The sequence below is a fragment of the Pleurodeles waltl genome, chromosome 1_1 (assembly GCF_031143425.1).
Source record: "Pleurodeles waltl isolate 20211129_DDA chromosome 1_1, aPleWal1.hap1.20221129, whole genome shotgun sequence".
NCBI lineage: Eukaryota > Metazoa > Chordata > Amphibia > Caudata > Salamandridae > Pleurodeles > Pleurodeles waltl.
This window is the reverse complement of record NC_090436.1, coordinates 621,648,908-621,666,375: the sequence shown is the minus strand read 5'-3', so window position 1 is coordinate 621,666,375 and position 17,468 is coordinate 621,648,908. Positions and strand designations below refer to the sequence as shown.

At 41.4% G+C, this 17,468-nt stretch overlaps 1 protein-coding gene across 2 annotated transcripts in view; it reads right to left on the bottom strand.

Annotated features, from left to right (window-relative positions):
- DCP2 (decapping mRNA 2) overlaps nucleotides 1-17,468 on the bottom strand; it is a 275,045-nt gene that overhangs the window by 204,007 nt on the left and 53,570 nt on the right. For both annotated transcript variants that reach the window (XM_069226492.1, XM_069226493.1), the window contains exon 2: nucleotides 13,633-13,784. In XM_069226492.1, coding sequence (XP_069082593.1) covers nucleotides 13,633-13,784 — 152 coding nt within the window. The remainder of the gene's footprint in view (nucleotides 1-13,632; nucleotides 13,785-17,468) is intronic.

Sequence of the window (17,468 nt, the reverse complement as noted above, 5' to 3'; positions counted from 1 at the left end):
CAACTTTACCGGGGTAGGGTTGCAACGTCCGCTCAATCAACTGCATACCTACACAAACATTAATAACCTGGAGGTCGGCCTGAAGAAAATCAAGGTAGTCACGCTTGGAAGAAAAGAGCATCGGGAGGGAGGTAGTGATTGACCAATCATACAGGTATTTGGGGGTACACATTGACACCAAAGGTTCCTTTGCAAGGCATCAGAAGGAAAATGAAATAAAGGCTCTGACCCTCCAGGTGACTATCTAAACTATCAAAATCGTTATTAGGGCCAAGCCTTTCCCCCCTGCTAGAAGTTATGAGAGCAAAGATTTTTCCCACACTAACATATGGTACTGAAATTCTTTTGGCAAGGACTATAGTTTATTGAAAAAGCTCATTACAAGGATTTACAAATGTGTCTTATGGCTGCCTAAGGGTTCATCCGCTGCCCAGATCGGGATGGAACTGGGCCTTCTGTTGGCGATGGAGCCTACCTTAATTTGTGTCACAAGTTGCAGGGGCTGGCTCCCTAGAGGCATTGTTATGGGCTGATATCAGCACCAGGAGGCCCAGTCAATCACACTGCAAGTTTTTCAAAGATTGTGAGCAGCTACTGAATGTGACTGATCTCTGGGTCTTAAATCCAAGTCAATCAGCATTTAAACTGGGCATCAAAAAACGCGTCCATCTCAGGTTCTACCACTGAGACAGAGCCACACTAGCAAAGCGCAAGCATGCATGGGCAGTTATCAACCTATGCCAGTCTGTATCTCCCTCCCCATACCTCGCCTGCACGTATTCTAATACTTAGGTTGGGGAAGGGACTACTACTGAAGCATCTAGTTTTCTGGTGCCACTCCACGGAGGGACCAACTGTAGAGGCTGTGTCCAGTGAGATAAATCTTTCGAGCATGGCCTGTGTCTCTCTTGGACGAGCGTAAAACTAGACTTCATAGCAAGTGGAACACTCTGGGAGTACAAACCTGACGGCAGGCCATTATTGTAGCCCTCAATGCGGACAATACTGCTTTAATCATCTGGCTGACTAAATTTGTCACCTTTGCATATAAAAGGTTCAGTAGCCTAGGGGGTACGTCTGGTGGTCCTGCTCTACTATCCATTATGCCCCCAGATAACCCACCTCTGTCCAGCCTGCTGCTCATGCATTGTACCAGCTACTTCCTTTTGGTAGCTATTCTGAAAGAGGTCATTTGTGTGTTTATGTCTTGGTTAGAGTTCTAGTGTGTTGTTTTCTGAAGGTGTCAATCAACTTGTGGCTTCCTACACCTCTGGTGCTTTACAATGTTAATGTTACTTGTTTAAATGAACAAACAGCTGTTATTTTTAGGCACCTGCATTTTACTGAAGGTGCTGGTTCTAATCAACATGTTGCTTGTACAACTCTGGTGCTTTGCAATGTTAATGTACTTGTTACTTACCTTCAGAACGATATATCTGGTAGAGACATATTCTAGTTACAGATTCCTTACCTCGGAATTTCCCCAGGTGTCAGACTGGATCTGGAGTTTTTTTTCTTCGTGCAGTACTGCTGCGCACCGTTAGGTGGCGTCGGTCGACTCCGCAGGCATCGCTGGCATCATGGTTGCCGTGATAACACTGCAGTTGTATATAGGCGTCACCCCGGTGCGCTGATGTCAGTTCTTTTCTTTCCACGCCAGCCTACGCCCAAATCTGGAGGAAAGCTACCAGAGTAATTTTTTGACTAACTGCGACATTTTGTCAAATTTGTTTTTTGATGAGTTTTGATGCGTCGAGGGATGTGCCGTAAGACCGGATTCAAGTCCTGCGACTCCTGTCACCGCATGATGCCGGTGACGGATCCACACCTCGTGTGCCTCTGGTGTTTGGAGCGCAACCACGACCCGAAGTCATGCTCGCATGTTTTTTTTTTAACCACATAAGGTTCAAAGACAATAGCACTGTCCACTAGACCTAAAAATCCATATAGATTAGTGTAGCCCTGGGCAAAGGTTAACTGTTTAGGATTTTCCAAGTAGAGTGCTTCGTGGGAGTGGGGGGCTCACCCCCATTCCACCTAAACAAAGCAGTTATGTAAACTGGTGATTATGGGTTATCTTTGTGGAGTACTTCCTTAGCAAGATAGGGTAGCTCTGTGACCTTCCAACAAACCTGTATGAGTGGCTTATGTTGGTTAAACTTAATGTTTTTCCCTGTTGATCCTACAAACATCTACCTAACCCATGTCAACTACATTAGTGTCATCTGTGGCTGGGATGTCCAAGTAAAGCACTCTGTAAGGGTATTGGACCATGTGACTTTTCATATGATCTTATGTGGGTAGGAAAGGTTTTGGTACCTATAACTTTGGATCTGCATCAAATTAATTTTCACTGAATTCATAAATGCTTTAACAATTCTCCACTGTGTGCATGGACCCCACAACACACATTGCATAGTTTACTTCTATGGAAACCAGCATCTTAAAACGTGTTTCTTCGTGTCTCCATATTTAGATCTGTGAAATGGAAACCTAACAAAGGGCTAAATTTTTCCAGAACTTGACTGCACGATATAAACGTAGATGAAATCTCTTCAAGCTGTGAACATTTAAGTAAAAATGCAGCCTTAAAGGCAAGTGAAATAAGAGAGAAAAACGGTCCTGTACTTGAAGAGTTTGGGAGGCTTGCCTTAGCAGAGTGCAATGTACTGACATGTACCTCTAAGAGCTACTTTTTAAATATTGAGAATGACGACAGAGTATTGCCCAATATTTAAGCAGTCGGGGAGTTGCGTGGTTGTTTATGACTTAATTGAAGATTGCTACGATGCAGAACCATAACTACAGGTATGTAAACCTTGTCTTCTGCATCAATGGTACTTCACTGATAGTCAAACACACTTGAACAGTGTAGCAAGCTAATTAGCTTTGGGCAGTGGTGAAGTATGTGTGTATATATGTATATATATATATATATATATATACATATATATGTGTAAAAATCAGTGACCGCATTAATGTTTTGAACTCAAAAGACTACAGAAATTTACCAATTATAGTTAACCGAGCTAACTATAACTCGCGACCCCGTCATGCACTGCCTATGACCTCACACATTATATCACTCATGACACGGTCTATAACATCACTGATGACATTTCAAATGACCACTGATTACATCATCCAATGAGGGTTTTATAGTTTACATAGTTACCTGCCACTACCATATTACTTTTCTAGCTAATTTTGTACAACCTGTGTTCAGCTAATGGGTTTAAGTGTTTACGAAACACAAGTGCTTCTAATGAATCATTGGTGTATAGAGGTACTGAACACATTATAGCTTCTTCTACTATAGAGTAACTGTGTGCAGATATCAGTTGACGACTTGTATCCAGTATGTTCCACACAGGTTTCAGCACAAAAAAAAAAGATTCTACGTAGTAGATACTAAGTATTGAAGCAGCCTTGAGTTATTAAACAGAATCGTTTCAGCATGACAGATTCTACATAAGCACTAGGTACTAACCTATGTACATGTGCTTCTTTAGCTTCAGAATATGGACTATCTGTAAAGTTTTCAACACAGTATGAAGGTAGCAGATAGTAGAGCTTTACCACCATCAGACCTTGGTTATTTTAAGCGAATACTGTCATTTTTGACAAGTGTTGCACAGAGTGTACATTGTTGTTAGTAGATTTAATACTCTGTGATGTATTTCTTTTGAGAATTTCACTGTCTGCAAACAGCGTGGTACAGAGTTAACTCTCTCCATAGATTAAGCACTGTTTAGAGTACCCACTTTTCTAATCATATCAATTTAATTTCCCAATGTAGGTTCAGTGACTATGAGGGTCTTGATACAGACAGAAGCTGTCCATAGCAGGGCATTCATTTTGGAACAGGCATTGAGTAGCTTGAGGAACTTGGCTTTCTCTGAACAGCTGTATACATATTGAACACTGTGTGCAAAGGGGATTTTCCATATATCTGTGGCAAATTGTTAATGTGAACAGGACTACCCAGGAATTGTATGGTATAGGGTCAATGTACCACTTAACATATGCTTGCTACACCGAAGGGAGCTGTATCTGTTATGGCATTAATGATGCTTGATATTATTCTGAGATATTTTGTACTTACTTTAGGTCTTTAAAGCCTTAATAGTTCAAAGAGTAATGTGAACAAAAGAAGCTTGAATGATGTCATTAGTGGTCATCAATGATGTCATTTGAGATGTCATCAGTGATGTCATAAATGATGTCAAAGAACACGTCATCAGTGAGTAATAATATGTGAGGCCATAAGCAATGCATGGTGGGGACATAAGTAATAGTTAGCTCTGCTACCTAAAATGGCTGAATATCTGTGTTTTTTTTTTTTTTTTTTTTTTTTTAGTTCAAAACGTTAATGTTGTCACTGACATATTCACCTAACTATAACGTTACTTTAACCATTGTTTTTTTTCCAGTGAATTTCTAGGGTATTTTTAAAGTAAAGTAATATTTTATTACCATACGTAAAACCAACTCGCTAGAGGCAGCCAACCCCACACTGCGCACAGCCTTCACCTAGGCACAGCAGGTGGTTGGCCACAGGGTCTGGCCTGTAGCCAGGCCACCCAGACGCAGCCAACCCACCCGGAGGCAGCCAATACCACCCCCTCCCCAGGAGGCAGTCAACCACCCCATGGAGGCAGCCAACCCCTCCCCCAGACAACCAACCCCATTCCCCACCCCCGACAACCAACCCCATTCCCCTCCCCCTACCAAACCATCCATCCAGCCATCTATCTATCCACTCCAGGAGTCTGCCAACTCCACGCAGTGCCCGGCGTGGGGATTGGCCATTAGGCCTGGCTTACACCCAGCCCCTGCGTCCAGCTCCTAGAAGGCCACGAATCCACATTGAGACCAGTTTTTGGTTCTGCATGGAATGGGATTAGCCACAGGACCTGTCTTGTAGCCAGGCCACCCAGACGCAGCCAACCCACCCGGAGGCAGCCAACACCATCCCCTCCCCAGGAGGCAGTCAACCCCTCCCCCAGACAACCAACCCCATTTCCCATTCCCTCTACCCCCCTCCAAACAATCTATCCAGCCATCTATCTATCCATTCCAGGAGGCAGCCAACTCCACGCAGCGCACAGCGTGGGGATTGGCCATTGGGCCTGGCTTACAACCAGCTCCGGCGTCCAGCTCCTGGGAGGTCACCAATCCACACTGAGACCAGTTTTTGGTTCTGTGTGGCATGGGGTTAGCCACAGGGCCTGTCTTGTAGCCAGGCCCTGTTCCCCGGAGACAGCCAATCCCACGCTGCGCATGGCCAAAGGCTTGGGGTTTGCAATAGGGCTTGACCTGCCACCAGGCCATATGGCCAAGCCGTAGCAGGCTGATAACCCTACAGAGCACACTGCCTTTTGTGTGTGCATTTTAGCCCCATCCCCTGGGGCCAACAATTATGAATAAGGAGAGGGAGGATGGGTATGTGTGGCCTCCCTTTCTAAGCCTTAAAAGGCCCCAGAGACCAGGGTCAAAAAACAATTAAAAGGGGAGAAGTGCGTGCAGCCCACCTCCACCAAGGCTTATTATGCCCCGGGAACCCCATCTCCTGGGACCAAATATAATTCTTTTAAAACAGGGGAGGTGCTGTATGCCCCCCACTCAAGTCTTTATAGGCCCTGGGGACCCCACCCCAAGGGCTTTTTTTGTTTAAAAGGGGAAGGGGCCTGCAGGTCCCCCCCCCGAAGCCTTATCAGGCCCCAGGGACCCCAGAGAAAATCCAAATAAGGGAAGGTGGCGACGGCCCTCCTTCACAAGCGTTTTTTGGGCCCCATGAACCAAATTCCCTGGGTCCAAATGTAATACAAAATGGGAGGCAGCATTTCACTGCCTGAGCCTTATTACGCCCCTAGGTACCCCACACCCTGGGGCCCGAGTAATTACTAAAAAGGAGGGAGCTGCGCGGCTCCCTTCTTGAGATAATTAGTCCCCAGAGACGCCAACCCCCCCAGATGAAATTTAAATAGAAGGGGGCCACAACCCACCCTCTCTGAGCCTATTTTAAGCCTGAGGTCCCCAGCCCCAGGGACCCGCATCAATTAAACAAGCTTGAGGATGCGGGCATGGCTACAGTGGCCTCAGCCCGCTCCCTGCACAGTGCGGGAGTCAGCAATGCTCCCACCCGGAAGAAGCAGCTAATTATAATTTTTCTCATGTTGTTGGCAACTACTCCGAGTGCTCGCTCCTGTAGAAGTGCGACTCCTACAGAAGTGAAACGGTCCATGGGAAAAAAAGCTCCCTGGGTCAATCAAAATTCTCTATTTTTATACTGGCCCTCCCAAGAGACTCTCAATTACAAAAAGCACCAACTGCGAACCAAGATCTAGCTTCCTGGCAAATTTGGTGTGATTCCATTCAGCAGATTTTGTGGTAGCTCTGCCTAAAGAAGTCTATGGAAAATGCATGCGGAAATGTGCTTTTGGGCCATATCTAGCTTCCTGGCAAATTTGGTGTAATTCCGTTCAGCAGATTTTGTGGCAGCGCTGCCTAAAGAAGTCTATGGAAAATGCATGCGGAAATGTGCTTTTAGGACATCCCTTTTTAGTCGGCTCCCACTTGACTGATCACCCCAAAACTTTACAGGAAGGAGCTGAAGTGAATCTGTTCTTTTATTTTTATTTTTTTTAACTTTTATTTATTTTTTCACTTTTTAAAAGTTTTGTTAAGATTCATCAAACGGAGCCAAAGGTACTAGCAAACTAAAAAATGCCATGTCTATGGAAAAGCAATCCTAACTATAACTACCCAGTGGCGACCACCAATGGGTAATACATTTCATATATATGATCATGTATGTATGCCTGCATGTGTTAATTTCTGGAAAACAGGGGTCTGAGAAGGTAAAAGGTACTTTAGTTAAAATATTTGTAAGTGTTTGCAATTATGTCCATGCCATGGGTCTACCAATGTCAGAAACAAGGACATTTATTATTCATGCTGTATTACCTGGTTTATTCTTGTGGAGGTTTGGCTTTTCTTTGTAGTAGTTGGTTTGAAAACCGGTGATAAATAAATATCAACTAGTATTCATTACACAATGGATTGTTTGAACGTAGCTAACCCTTGTCTAATGTAGCCATCATTTACAAACGGCTGTTTATTTTTTCTAGTATCTTTGGTATTCTCTAGATACAACTGTAGCACGCTTTTAATGTCTAATGAGTGGACAGCCCTCCCTAAGGAATGTAAGCTGGAAAGTTAATAGTCTGACTGATGTTGAAATCAGACATAATTTGCATGAGAATGAAGGGTGAGTTCTTGAAAGAAACCTACAGGATTAGAAGATAGTAAACGGTTCTACTTTTTCTAACTCACAGACTCTTCTAGCTGAGGTGACAGCAATTTAAAATAAAGTTTTCCCTTAGGGATGTAGCAATGCTGCTCTATGAATAGGGACAGTTAATCACTCTTGATAGTTCTAAGGTTAACATGCATGGTGGTGTCCTTTTCGCAGACAAAAAAGCTCTTGTTGAGCCCTTCCAGAAAATCTTTAATGACTGTAATTTTAGGAAAGAAGCTGGCTGTGCTAGTTCTCTAAATGCCATTAAGGCAGCTGGGTGGAGTTTTATATAACAGATTTTTAATTTGGACTTGACAGAGCAAATAAGGGAGAATCACTTCTTGGCACACAGAATTGTGTCCTTTACTGTGGCACCAGATGCATAATCTCTTCCATTTTAGTGTATAGCATGACCTCATTGAGGGACGTTTTACCTCCTAAGTTATCTCCATACATTCCGGTGGAAGATTCATATGCCCATGTTGCACGAATTCAGGAACCATGCAGCCAAATTAATGGCCTGCAGGCTCTTCTGTAGGGACAGGCCCTGGAATCTAGTCAGAAGATCTGTTCTGCAAATTAGGTCTTCTGTGTTGTGTTACTGACAGGTATCACCACAGACTCAAACAATCTGGTGCTGTTACGATAATTTTTATTTTTGATTTGCTTAGCTTCACAATCACCAATAGTATGAGTGGGATCAGAGTAAAGGCACTGACAAAGTGCCAAACCAACCGAGCAAAAAGGCAATGCCCACTGAGTTCCAATCTGGTGCCCTGAATGTGAAGTCTCTGCACATCGTTAGTATCCGAAGGGGGGGGGAGAAAAAAAAAACTGACAAGTTGCTTACAACCTGCCCGCAGGCTTACAACCCACCCACAGCCTTCCCACTGCTTACCATTGGTAGGCTTCTCCGATCACTCTCCTTTTCTTGCTTCTCACTGGTCAGCAGGAATCCTCATGCCATCATGGTGCACTTACTCTCTTTTCTTTCAGCTGTTCTCTGGAGCTTGAACAAAGTACTCCTTCCGGTTGGCAATCATTGGCTGGCAGCCAGTGTCCTTCCACAGGCCGCGTGCTTCTGAGGTACTTATTTTTTCATTACTTTGTTCCCAGCTGTTGGTGTGAAATCTTTCTCATGTTTTTCTTTAGTGATTACAACATGCCATGAATAAACACAACGTGGGTAAAGGAATGCCCCCATGTAGTAACGAGAAAAAAAAACTGTTGTCTCACTGTGAATTGTTTTCCTTTTTGCTCCCAGAAGCCATATGCCCACAGCCACCATAGTAAATTGGACATGGAAGACAGTCTATGGAAAATGCAAGGCACACATGATAAACTGCTCTTGGCATGAGTGATCTCCGTTTTTCTAGTTCCAAATATGCAGTTTGATTGGATTGGAACTGTAATTCGTTAACAAAAGTTGAGTTAGCCCCTGTTAGTGTATTTATTTAAGTCTTTTTTTCTATGAAAGAGACCAAGTTAAGACCGCAGTGTTTAAGTTTGATTGTGCTTTTGAACAAAAAATACCTAATGGTGTTGTTACAAATAACCTCTGCCTCCCTTCCTCTGGCTCCCTTGTGCTGTACCGAAATGGAAAACAGATTCTGATACTGTGGAGATTTCTTCTATAACATCTCCTTCTGAAGTCAGGAGGCTTGTTTGCAGTTCATAAATGGCATGCATACCACTAAAATATTGCTTCTTGTTTGTTTTTCCCCACTTTTTGTAAAGGACTTTTAACAATACAGTTTTCAACAGAAATCCAATTAAAGGGGGCATGCACTCTATTTTAATCTTCAGATAGCCTTGGAAGGCAATTCATTAGGTCTGCAGCTGTTCTGAATCTCTGTGGCATGAGGTAAGTTATAACCTCTCTGTTTTTGTGTAAACAAGCCTGTTAGCTCCTGGCATTGAGTTTAAGCAAGCGCTCTATAGAGTAATTGAAGCAAGCCCATATATTAGAGCAACAGGGCTCCCTTGAAAGAAATGATGTAATTTATATAGCGCTTCGCTACACTAATGTAATTTCTAAGCTGTGTGTCACACTCTCACCTATCGCCTCTCACCGATTCTCGTCTGTTTAGCAACACACATTTACAATGGAACCAGTAGACTACCACTGTCATTCATCAGTTTGTGGTTTAAAAGCCTGTTGCCGTCTTAGTAGATGCAGCTCTTCCATGCTTATATCAAGCTAGATTCTCTGACTGCAGTGCATGTAACTTTTTGGTATGTATTTCCGAGTAGCTGTATAAACATGTTACAATTACCCATGGATATGAATACTAGAGACATAGTTTGCAAAAAGAATTCGGAGGTATTGCATTATTTTAAGTAGAAAATGCTGATTTTAGCGCTGTAGAAAACATGTCACTTTTGCACAATAGTGAATTGTAATGTGTATCTTTTCTATCACAATAACCGCACCTGCGCAAACAGGCAATGGGAACAGTGCCCCGGTTTCGCATGCCAGATTGAATGCCTTGAAAGTCTAGCCGCATGTCTCAACAAAAAAAAAAAAAAACATTTGACAAAGCCACTGGACGTCGCATAGGCAAAACTTGTTAGCTTTGCCAATGTTTGTGTTTTTTGTCATGGCTAGAAAGTCTAATGTTGGAAATTCCCATTTGCTGAGGCATTTTGTCAGACTTTGTCATTCAGGACCCATCAATGGGTTTCCTGGTCATGTTGACGGAGAAAAAAATGCTTCCTGGTTCTGAGTTCCTGGGATGTATCAGCATAATTCCTCTGGCCAAAAACCAGTGCTACATGGTTTCTGTTTTAAGAGAAATGTTGTGAGCTTGCTCCCCTTGCGTGTTGTGTTGCCTTGAATGTTAGCTGTTTAAATCATTCCAGAGAGCTTAGAAACCCTTAGAGAGCAAGGTGTATCGCCTTCAGTTCAATAGGTTTAAATTGTATGCCTTCTCCTCGGCTGTTCAAAGACCTTGAATTGTCAGTTGCTTCAGCAGTGACAGTGAAGCATCCATCACCATGGTCCATTTTGGAATTTTTATTTGGAAGAATATCCTATCTTTGACTGGCCAAAAGGGATGGAGCTAGCCTCTTCCCTTTGTCTCCTTTTAGGAGAGGCTCGCTGTTGCTCCTTTGGAGAGGCCATTCCAGCATGTGAAGATATTTAATAGATAGTTTGGACAGTTGAAGGCGGTATTGACCACACGTTTAACATCTGTGGTGGTCAACAAGTGATTTTTGTTTCAAGTAAACCTGGTCGACAGCAATCTGTGCCTCTTCCATGCTGCCCAAGTCAACGGCGATCTTGAGTGTGAGGACATCAATCAGTGTAAGGGCGATGAAGTTCCTTCAACATCAAACTTAAATATCCTGACTTCAATGGCATGTCATGTTCTCTGTGCCATCGATGTGTAGCCATTGAGCCATCTTTCAACGGAGAGCAGGTCGCATCCGAGGATCTTGATGGCAATGTCAGTGACATCAATATTGGCCTCCAGTGGTAACAGGAATGAAGATGGGCTCTCTGCCCCTTTATTGTCTTTCCCTAGACCTCCATAGTGGTGTTTTGTTCTCAGGAGATGGTAAGGTTGCTGAGGCAGGCTAGGAGATTGTCCATACTAGACTCCTCCTTTCCTTTTTCTCCCCCTCTGCCATCATTTCTTCTAACACAATGAGGGGCAGTTAGAGAAGACTGGCATTCTGACTGGAAAATGAAGTCAGACACAAGGAAGAAATGATACACTTGACAGCTGATGTTGAAAATACTGTAAGTGAGTCAGGTAAAAATATTTTCCTATTTTGAGACATGAAATCTCAACGGTGTTCAGAGAGCCTTCTCTCATGAACCAGGCCCTGGGAGGGAGCTGCAAGCACAATTTACTCTGGGAAGGGGAGCTTCCTGGGTTCTTAAAGGCATGGGCCTCTTGTCCTATTTCTTTTTTTTTTTAAAGTAATTATATCAGGCTGAATTTTTACATTCATGTTCACAGCTTAAGGTGGTTTTCGATGCACTTAAATTCTGTAATGAGTTCTACAATGTTAATCTGAAGCATTATTTTAAACATTCAAAAAAACATGAGGCCTTTGTTAGTCTTTCATTTCACAGATCTAAATATAAACTCATGGTCAAAGACACTATGTAACGCTGTTTTCTATGAATGAAATCGATGCCAGAAGGTGTTTGGGGGTCCAGACACAAAGCGGAGAATTATTCAAGCTTTTATGACTATCATTGTAGATCCTGCAATACAAAATTATCTTTGCTGTGCACATTTGTGACTCACCGCTTTTCTAATCCAACAGGGTTTTTCTTGAGCCTTAATGCTTATTAGTTCTGAAATGACTATCATTGCGTTTCCATATGCCATCTTTGCTCTATATCTCAATTTTCTCTTCCAAAGTCTCATTTGATTACTATGTTTCAATCTAACCATTCCAGGTTCGTTCTGTCCATGTCTCCCTGAGCCTGTCACTTGTCCATAAGCCACTCAAGTCTCACGGTCACCAAAGGTGTCTGCCTTAAAGTCTACCTGGCCCACAATCTTAGGTTCTCCTAGTATACCAGTCCCCAAGTTTGTAAAACATCTTACTTATGTGTCTGGCTGCTGTTCCATTTGAGCTTTCCACAAAGTAACTCATAGCTCTAGATGTAATATCACATACCTCAATCACTTCACTGAGCACAACCAAATCAAGAATGAAAAGAAAAATACTGAAGTGTGGGGACACTTTTGGGAAAAAAAAATGTTTTAACATAAACAGTTTAGACACCCTACACAATTGCAGCATCATACATTTATCTCCTGAGGTGACATAGTGAGCAAATGCATGAACTCCCCATATTTACAATCTTCGCTATACTTTCCTGGTTTCCTCTCACAATAGTTGTGCAGCATCTTGAAATTTATGGCAATTGTGGAATGCAAACTGTAGTTCAATCTTGTTGCAACAGCAATACGATTAGTTATTTAAGTGACCTCCAAAATTAGTACCAGAAATGGAGACAAGGCAACCCACATGGAATATCTGATCCAAAAAAAAGTCTGAAATATCTTCGGAATTTGTGCCTTGTTGCAAAAGTTATCTGGTTGATAGGGGCAAATTTTTTGTGAAAAAATGAGCAGGAGTTTTAGGTACTTTTTTGATATTTCTAGCTGTATATATAATGAAAACAAAACAGCAAAAAAGGCTGATTTCTTCAGCCTACAAAACATGTCTTAATAAATTGTTGACAGTGGTGCCTCACAAACAATAGGCTTGTTAGTTGGCTCTGGAGCATAATTAAGGAGATGTGAAGTAAAAGGGATGTATGTATATCAGTTTTGCTTTGTAGTCCTTTGGGAAAGCAAACACTTCTTTAAAAGAGTTGCGAGTCTCAATCAATTTAATAACAAAAACTATATATGCCAAAGGACCTCGTCATTGTTCTGCTAGACGGAGAAGATAAAGGACAGGCTTATTTGTTGTGTTCCCCATTAAGGAAGACTATTAACTAACAGCAATCGCTCTTGTACAAACATGAAAATTGCAAGATTGGTCATAACAAAATCAATGGTGGCTCACAATAACCTTGAAAAACACAACTGCATATGTTAAGAATGACGAACATATATCTGGTAATGTGGTCATACGTCCTGAATTATATTCACATTTAAAGCAATTAGATAACCAAAACTAACTGACACTTGAATATCAGTATACTTACCTGACCTGCTCATTTTGATTTAATTCAGATCATGAGTACTAAAAAGTATTAGAAACAAGCTGCATTAATCAGAATAGATCAGCTACTATGCGCATCATCCCTACATGTGAATTTAGTAAAATGATAAAATGAGTAAAAACATGTAAAAAGAACAAAGAGGTCTACTGGTCTACCTTTTTGCGTTTTCAGTAGCACAAAAATCAACATCTACAGGGAACCTGCACAACTATTTCATATGTTAATTTCTGCAATTTTGTAGTGTCATAATCTACATTATGAGGCAGACTAAACTGGTTCAGCCTGTATGCTAATCCAACAAAAAAAAATCATAAATACTGCCATATGCTTCATCACTTCCGCAGAAAAGATATGCATCCATATACAATGTTTGCCAGGTACACCAATGACAATTTTTCAACTGCATTTCACCAGGATTTTCTTTAGTTTACTATAGAAGACATCATTGCCTTCTTCCTCTACACCTCCAAAAGGGGCTTGGCAAAAAGCAATGTCAAAGTAGCTTGTTAAATTGCCATTTAATAAGTGCAGAGTCCTATGTTTATATTTATTGTTTAGTGTGCTTTGCACAGAAACTATATTTGGTGCATTCTATCTTTTTGGATCAAAATAATACATAAAAGGATATCAGCTGCTGCAAAATCTCTTATACCACACTGTGGTAATCCCGATATGTTTTTCATGTAGAAGTCCAAGTAAAACCAATGAGCGAGTTCAATTTGAAAGCACACTCTGATAGCATTGTCTCTTTCCTCGCTGGGAATATGCAAAATGAAACGACTGTTGGAGACATGAGAAGAAAGAAAAAAATGTTAATAGGAATGCTTTTGTAACCTACGCTTAATTAATCAAACAAACAGAATAACAACTTGCGGTTTAAATATACAATATTATAAACATTTCCTTGATTACAAAATAAAACAATTAGTGTTGAACTGCATTTAATGCTGCAACAATAATATTTTATAAGGTAAAGATTGGCTGGCCATTCTTTTAACACTACCATTTTAGCCTTAAATTCTGACAATCTTGCAACTAAATGTAACCGTTTCAAAGTTAGAAGGAAATATTTAGCTTAACTAGTCAATATGACATTCTAAACGTTGAAAGTAGAGCAAACATGGTATCAATATTTAGCTTAATCCCACAGACCAGCTACAATAAACGGAAGCAACTCGATGATGACTATTATTCTATAGTATTCAACATGACAAAAGAGCGGTCAAAGAATGACTTGTGACTGTTCAGATTACAGTTTTCATAATAAAACCAACACATTCTCTGATCAATAGGTATTAAGTGCCATAATCATTCTAACTTTTAACATTAATCTTAATCTAACTATAAACTGATTTTTGGCTGAATAATAATGAGTTTCCAATATTTTTTCTATGAACTGCGTGTTCCCAATTATACTTAAAAAAAATCCTAGATAATGTATTTTGCAGCTCGTTCAGAAGTATGCGACAGAGACTCAGAAACTGTTCAATATTTTTCACATTAACAGTGGCCTGCAGTTGGCTTCTCATACACCCTTCATATTGAACATTTCAGCGGTTTCATGAACACCTTAAAAAAAAAAGAAAAAAAAAAAAGATTATTCTTACTTCATATCCTTCTAAACACAATGTAGGATCAAATTATCAGGATTATTAATGAGAGGCAAGCCACGTATAGGATCAAGGCCACAGCTTGGCACTCAGTGAAGTCTGATTCTGCTCTAGCCTCACAAAGCCCAAAACAGTATTTCAACTTCGCCTCACCAGTCTCTCAGATCTTCAGTATTAATGTGTACCAGAATTCATGACTGAACAAAAGGACTGTAAGAATATCCTTAGCATGGCAGACATTTGCAATGGCTCATCAGACAACCTACCACTGAATCACTGAACACCATTCAATTATTTATATTTTTCCCTTTGTATGTTTAATATGAGCTTCCCACACGTCAGTCACACAATAACTATGGGACTTCTTCCACTCTCCAGGTGGTGGTTATGAAGATATTAGTCATCTGAGGGTGCAAATTCTGCAGAGATTTATATCTGCTTATGAAACTTCACCCTACGAAAATACTACTATGGCTTATTTTCCACAGTAGTAGTTTTAGGGTATGAATATACTGAATAGCAACAGGTGCATGTGTATGGGGTATTCATGACATTGTGCATGGCATTTCTCAACCTAAATAACACATGTAAAACTACTCATGACAAAGAGAACAGTAACTGTTCTTTCATGGTGGTAAAGTAAACTACTTCCAAAATGAATTGGTGTTGTAAAAGAAAGGGTTTCATTGAATTGTACCCAGAAGTAATGTCAACGCCAGAGACAAAATTGAAGGCTTAAGTGTAGAGAAGTAGAAGTATGTATTATGTGTAATCCTGGGAATTTTTGTGAATCCCCAAAAAGTCAAAATTGTGTGTGCCTCCAGTCTTCAGACTTCCATTACAGAAATTCGGGATCTCATATTTCCCACAACCTTTGTTAACAAAAGAACAACCGAAAATCAAGTGGGCAAAGCAGAATATACATAATAAGTGGGGGCACAAGCTCATCACTTGGTTTGTCGAGCACTCACACATACTGTACCCGACACACTAACGGCAGTCCACAGAGAATGAGAAAGAGATATGGACAGAGAGCTATCCAGCAAAAAGTGGGAGAAAGCGATAGTGTACCCTAGGAAAGTATTGCAAAATGCAAAATTTCAGGACATCCAATATAACATGTTACACCGAGCCTATCTCACACCTGCCTCGCTCACCCGTATGTTTGGGTCCAGGTCAGCTTGTACTAGATGTCATCAACTAGGGGCTGACATGATACATATGTTCTGGGACTGCCCCGACAGGACGGAGTTATGGACATCAATCTCCCTTACACTAGAGTCGGTGACTGGACGTACAAATGTATGAACACAGAGGGGTCATTGCTGCAGCTGTTTAGGCACACGAAGATAGCTAAGGCCACAAACAGGTTCATAGATTAGGCATTGTTGACAGTCCGTAGACTCATAGCCATGTTTGGAAAGCTTTGGTGCTGCCCGGTGCAGCACACTGGCGTGCGACGACACTCAAATGGGGATGAGCAAAGGCGGCAGTGTTGAGATGGGAGAAGCCTTGAGGCCTACATAAATATCAAATGGCGGCGGGAGGTGCTACTTCTCGACTTACACATGCACCAGGAGGAGGCAGGCAATCTCCAGGGTGTGCCGGACTAAACTGCATATGGTTCATCGCCCTTTTGAAGACTAACCCCACACAGATACCTAGTAATGATTAACTTAACTGATATAACCGGTCACAACTGAAACGGACCCCCACCGTGATAGGACTCGCTGTGCCACTGTCAACAGCAACACATTGTAAGAAGCATCACATGACTGCTTATTAGTTGCTGAGTTTTCTTGTGGTTTGCAAGAACTGAACCATATACTCCTTTGTTTGAATATGCCATCTTGTGTACCCCTGTGATGGGCTCAACGCTTATAACTATGTATGATGCCACAGTTCTGTCAACTGTAATTGTGTTGTGAAATAAAATGCTAATAAAAATGGTTAAAAAAGATAAACAAAATAAAAAAAGAGGGCAAAGCAGACCTAAGACAAGCAGGTCCAACAGGGTTATATTGTCAACTTCTGGAAGTTTAACACAGCGTAGGTTATGACTCTTTCAGAGGAAAACATTTTCAGAAAAATCTGCTATAGATAATATGCTTAGGGTGCTGTCAACAACCTAAATTGTGTCGATTTCTATGCTGTGACAGTCTATGTGCACATGGTAACCTCACTCCAGGATCTTGCCAAATAAGTGGAGAAGACAGACTGGGCAATTGGCAAAGTCAGTTGGATCAAGGAGGTTTTAAACAGACTGAGCAATTTACAGAGAAGCTGATGCTGTGAGAGGTTTCATTAAAGTCCAAGTACTGAGTGAGTGAAGTTGGTAGTATTTAATAGGAAGGGGACTATTCAGTAGATATGCAGAAGTCAGTCAGGTACTGGAGGATGAAATTAATGGAACCGGAATAAGTCAACAATTTTTGTTGATCTTGGAGTGTATCAGTCAAACGTTGATGAAGGATGTGGGTGGGGAAGAATATAAAGGACCTATGGGTGGTTGTCTCTAGTGTAGACTGACCTGTGTGTGGAGATTTCAACAGCAAAACAAGTGAATGGACAGCCCCAGTTTGTCATGTCTAGAGAAAGAAAAGTAGCAAGCAAAAGGTTTAGATGATTATAATGTTGTGGGAAAATGTGGCTTTATAGAAGGTGACGTGATGTAAGGAGAAGAGTTCTAGTACAGATTCTCTCATGAATTTGTAGCAAAGCAGAACACTGGGGAATGAACTCAATGTAACATAAAAATGTTGAGGGGTGGCTAGAGAAGTGGACAAATGGGAGTATGGCATAGTCAGAGGCTCGAAAAATGAGAAGAATACGATGATAGGTAAAAACAAGAGTA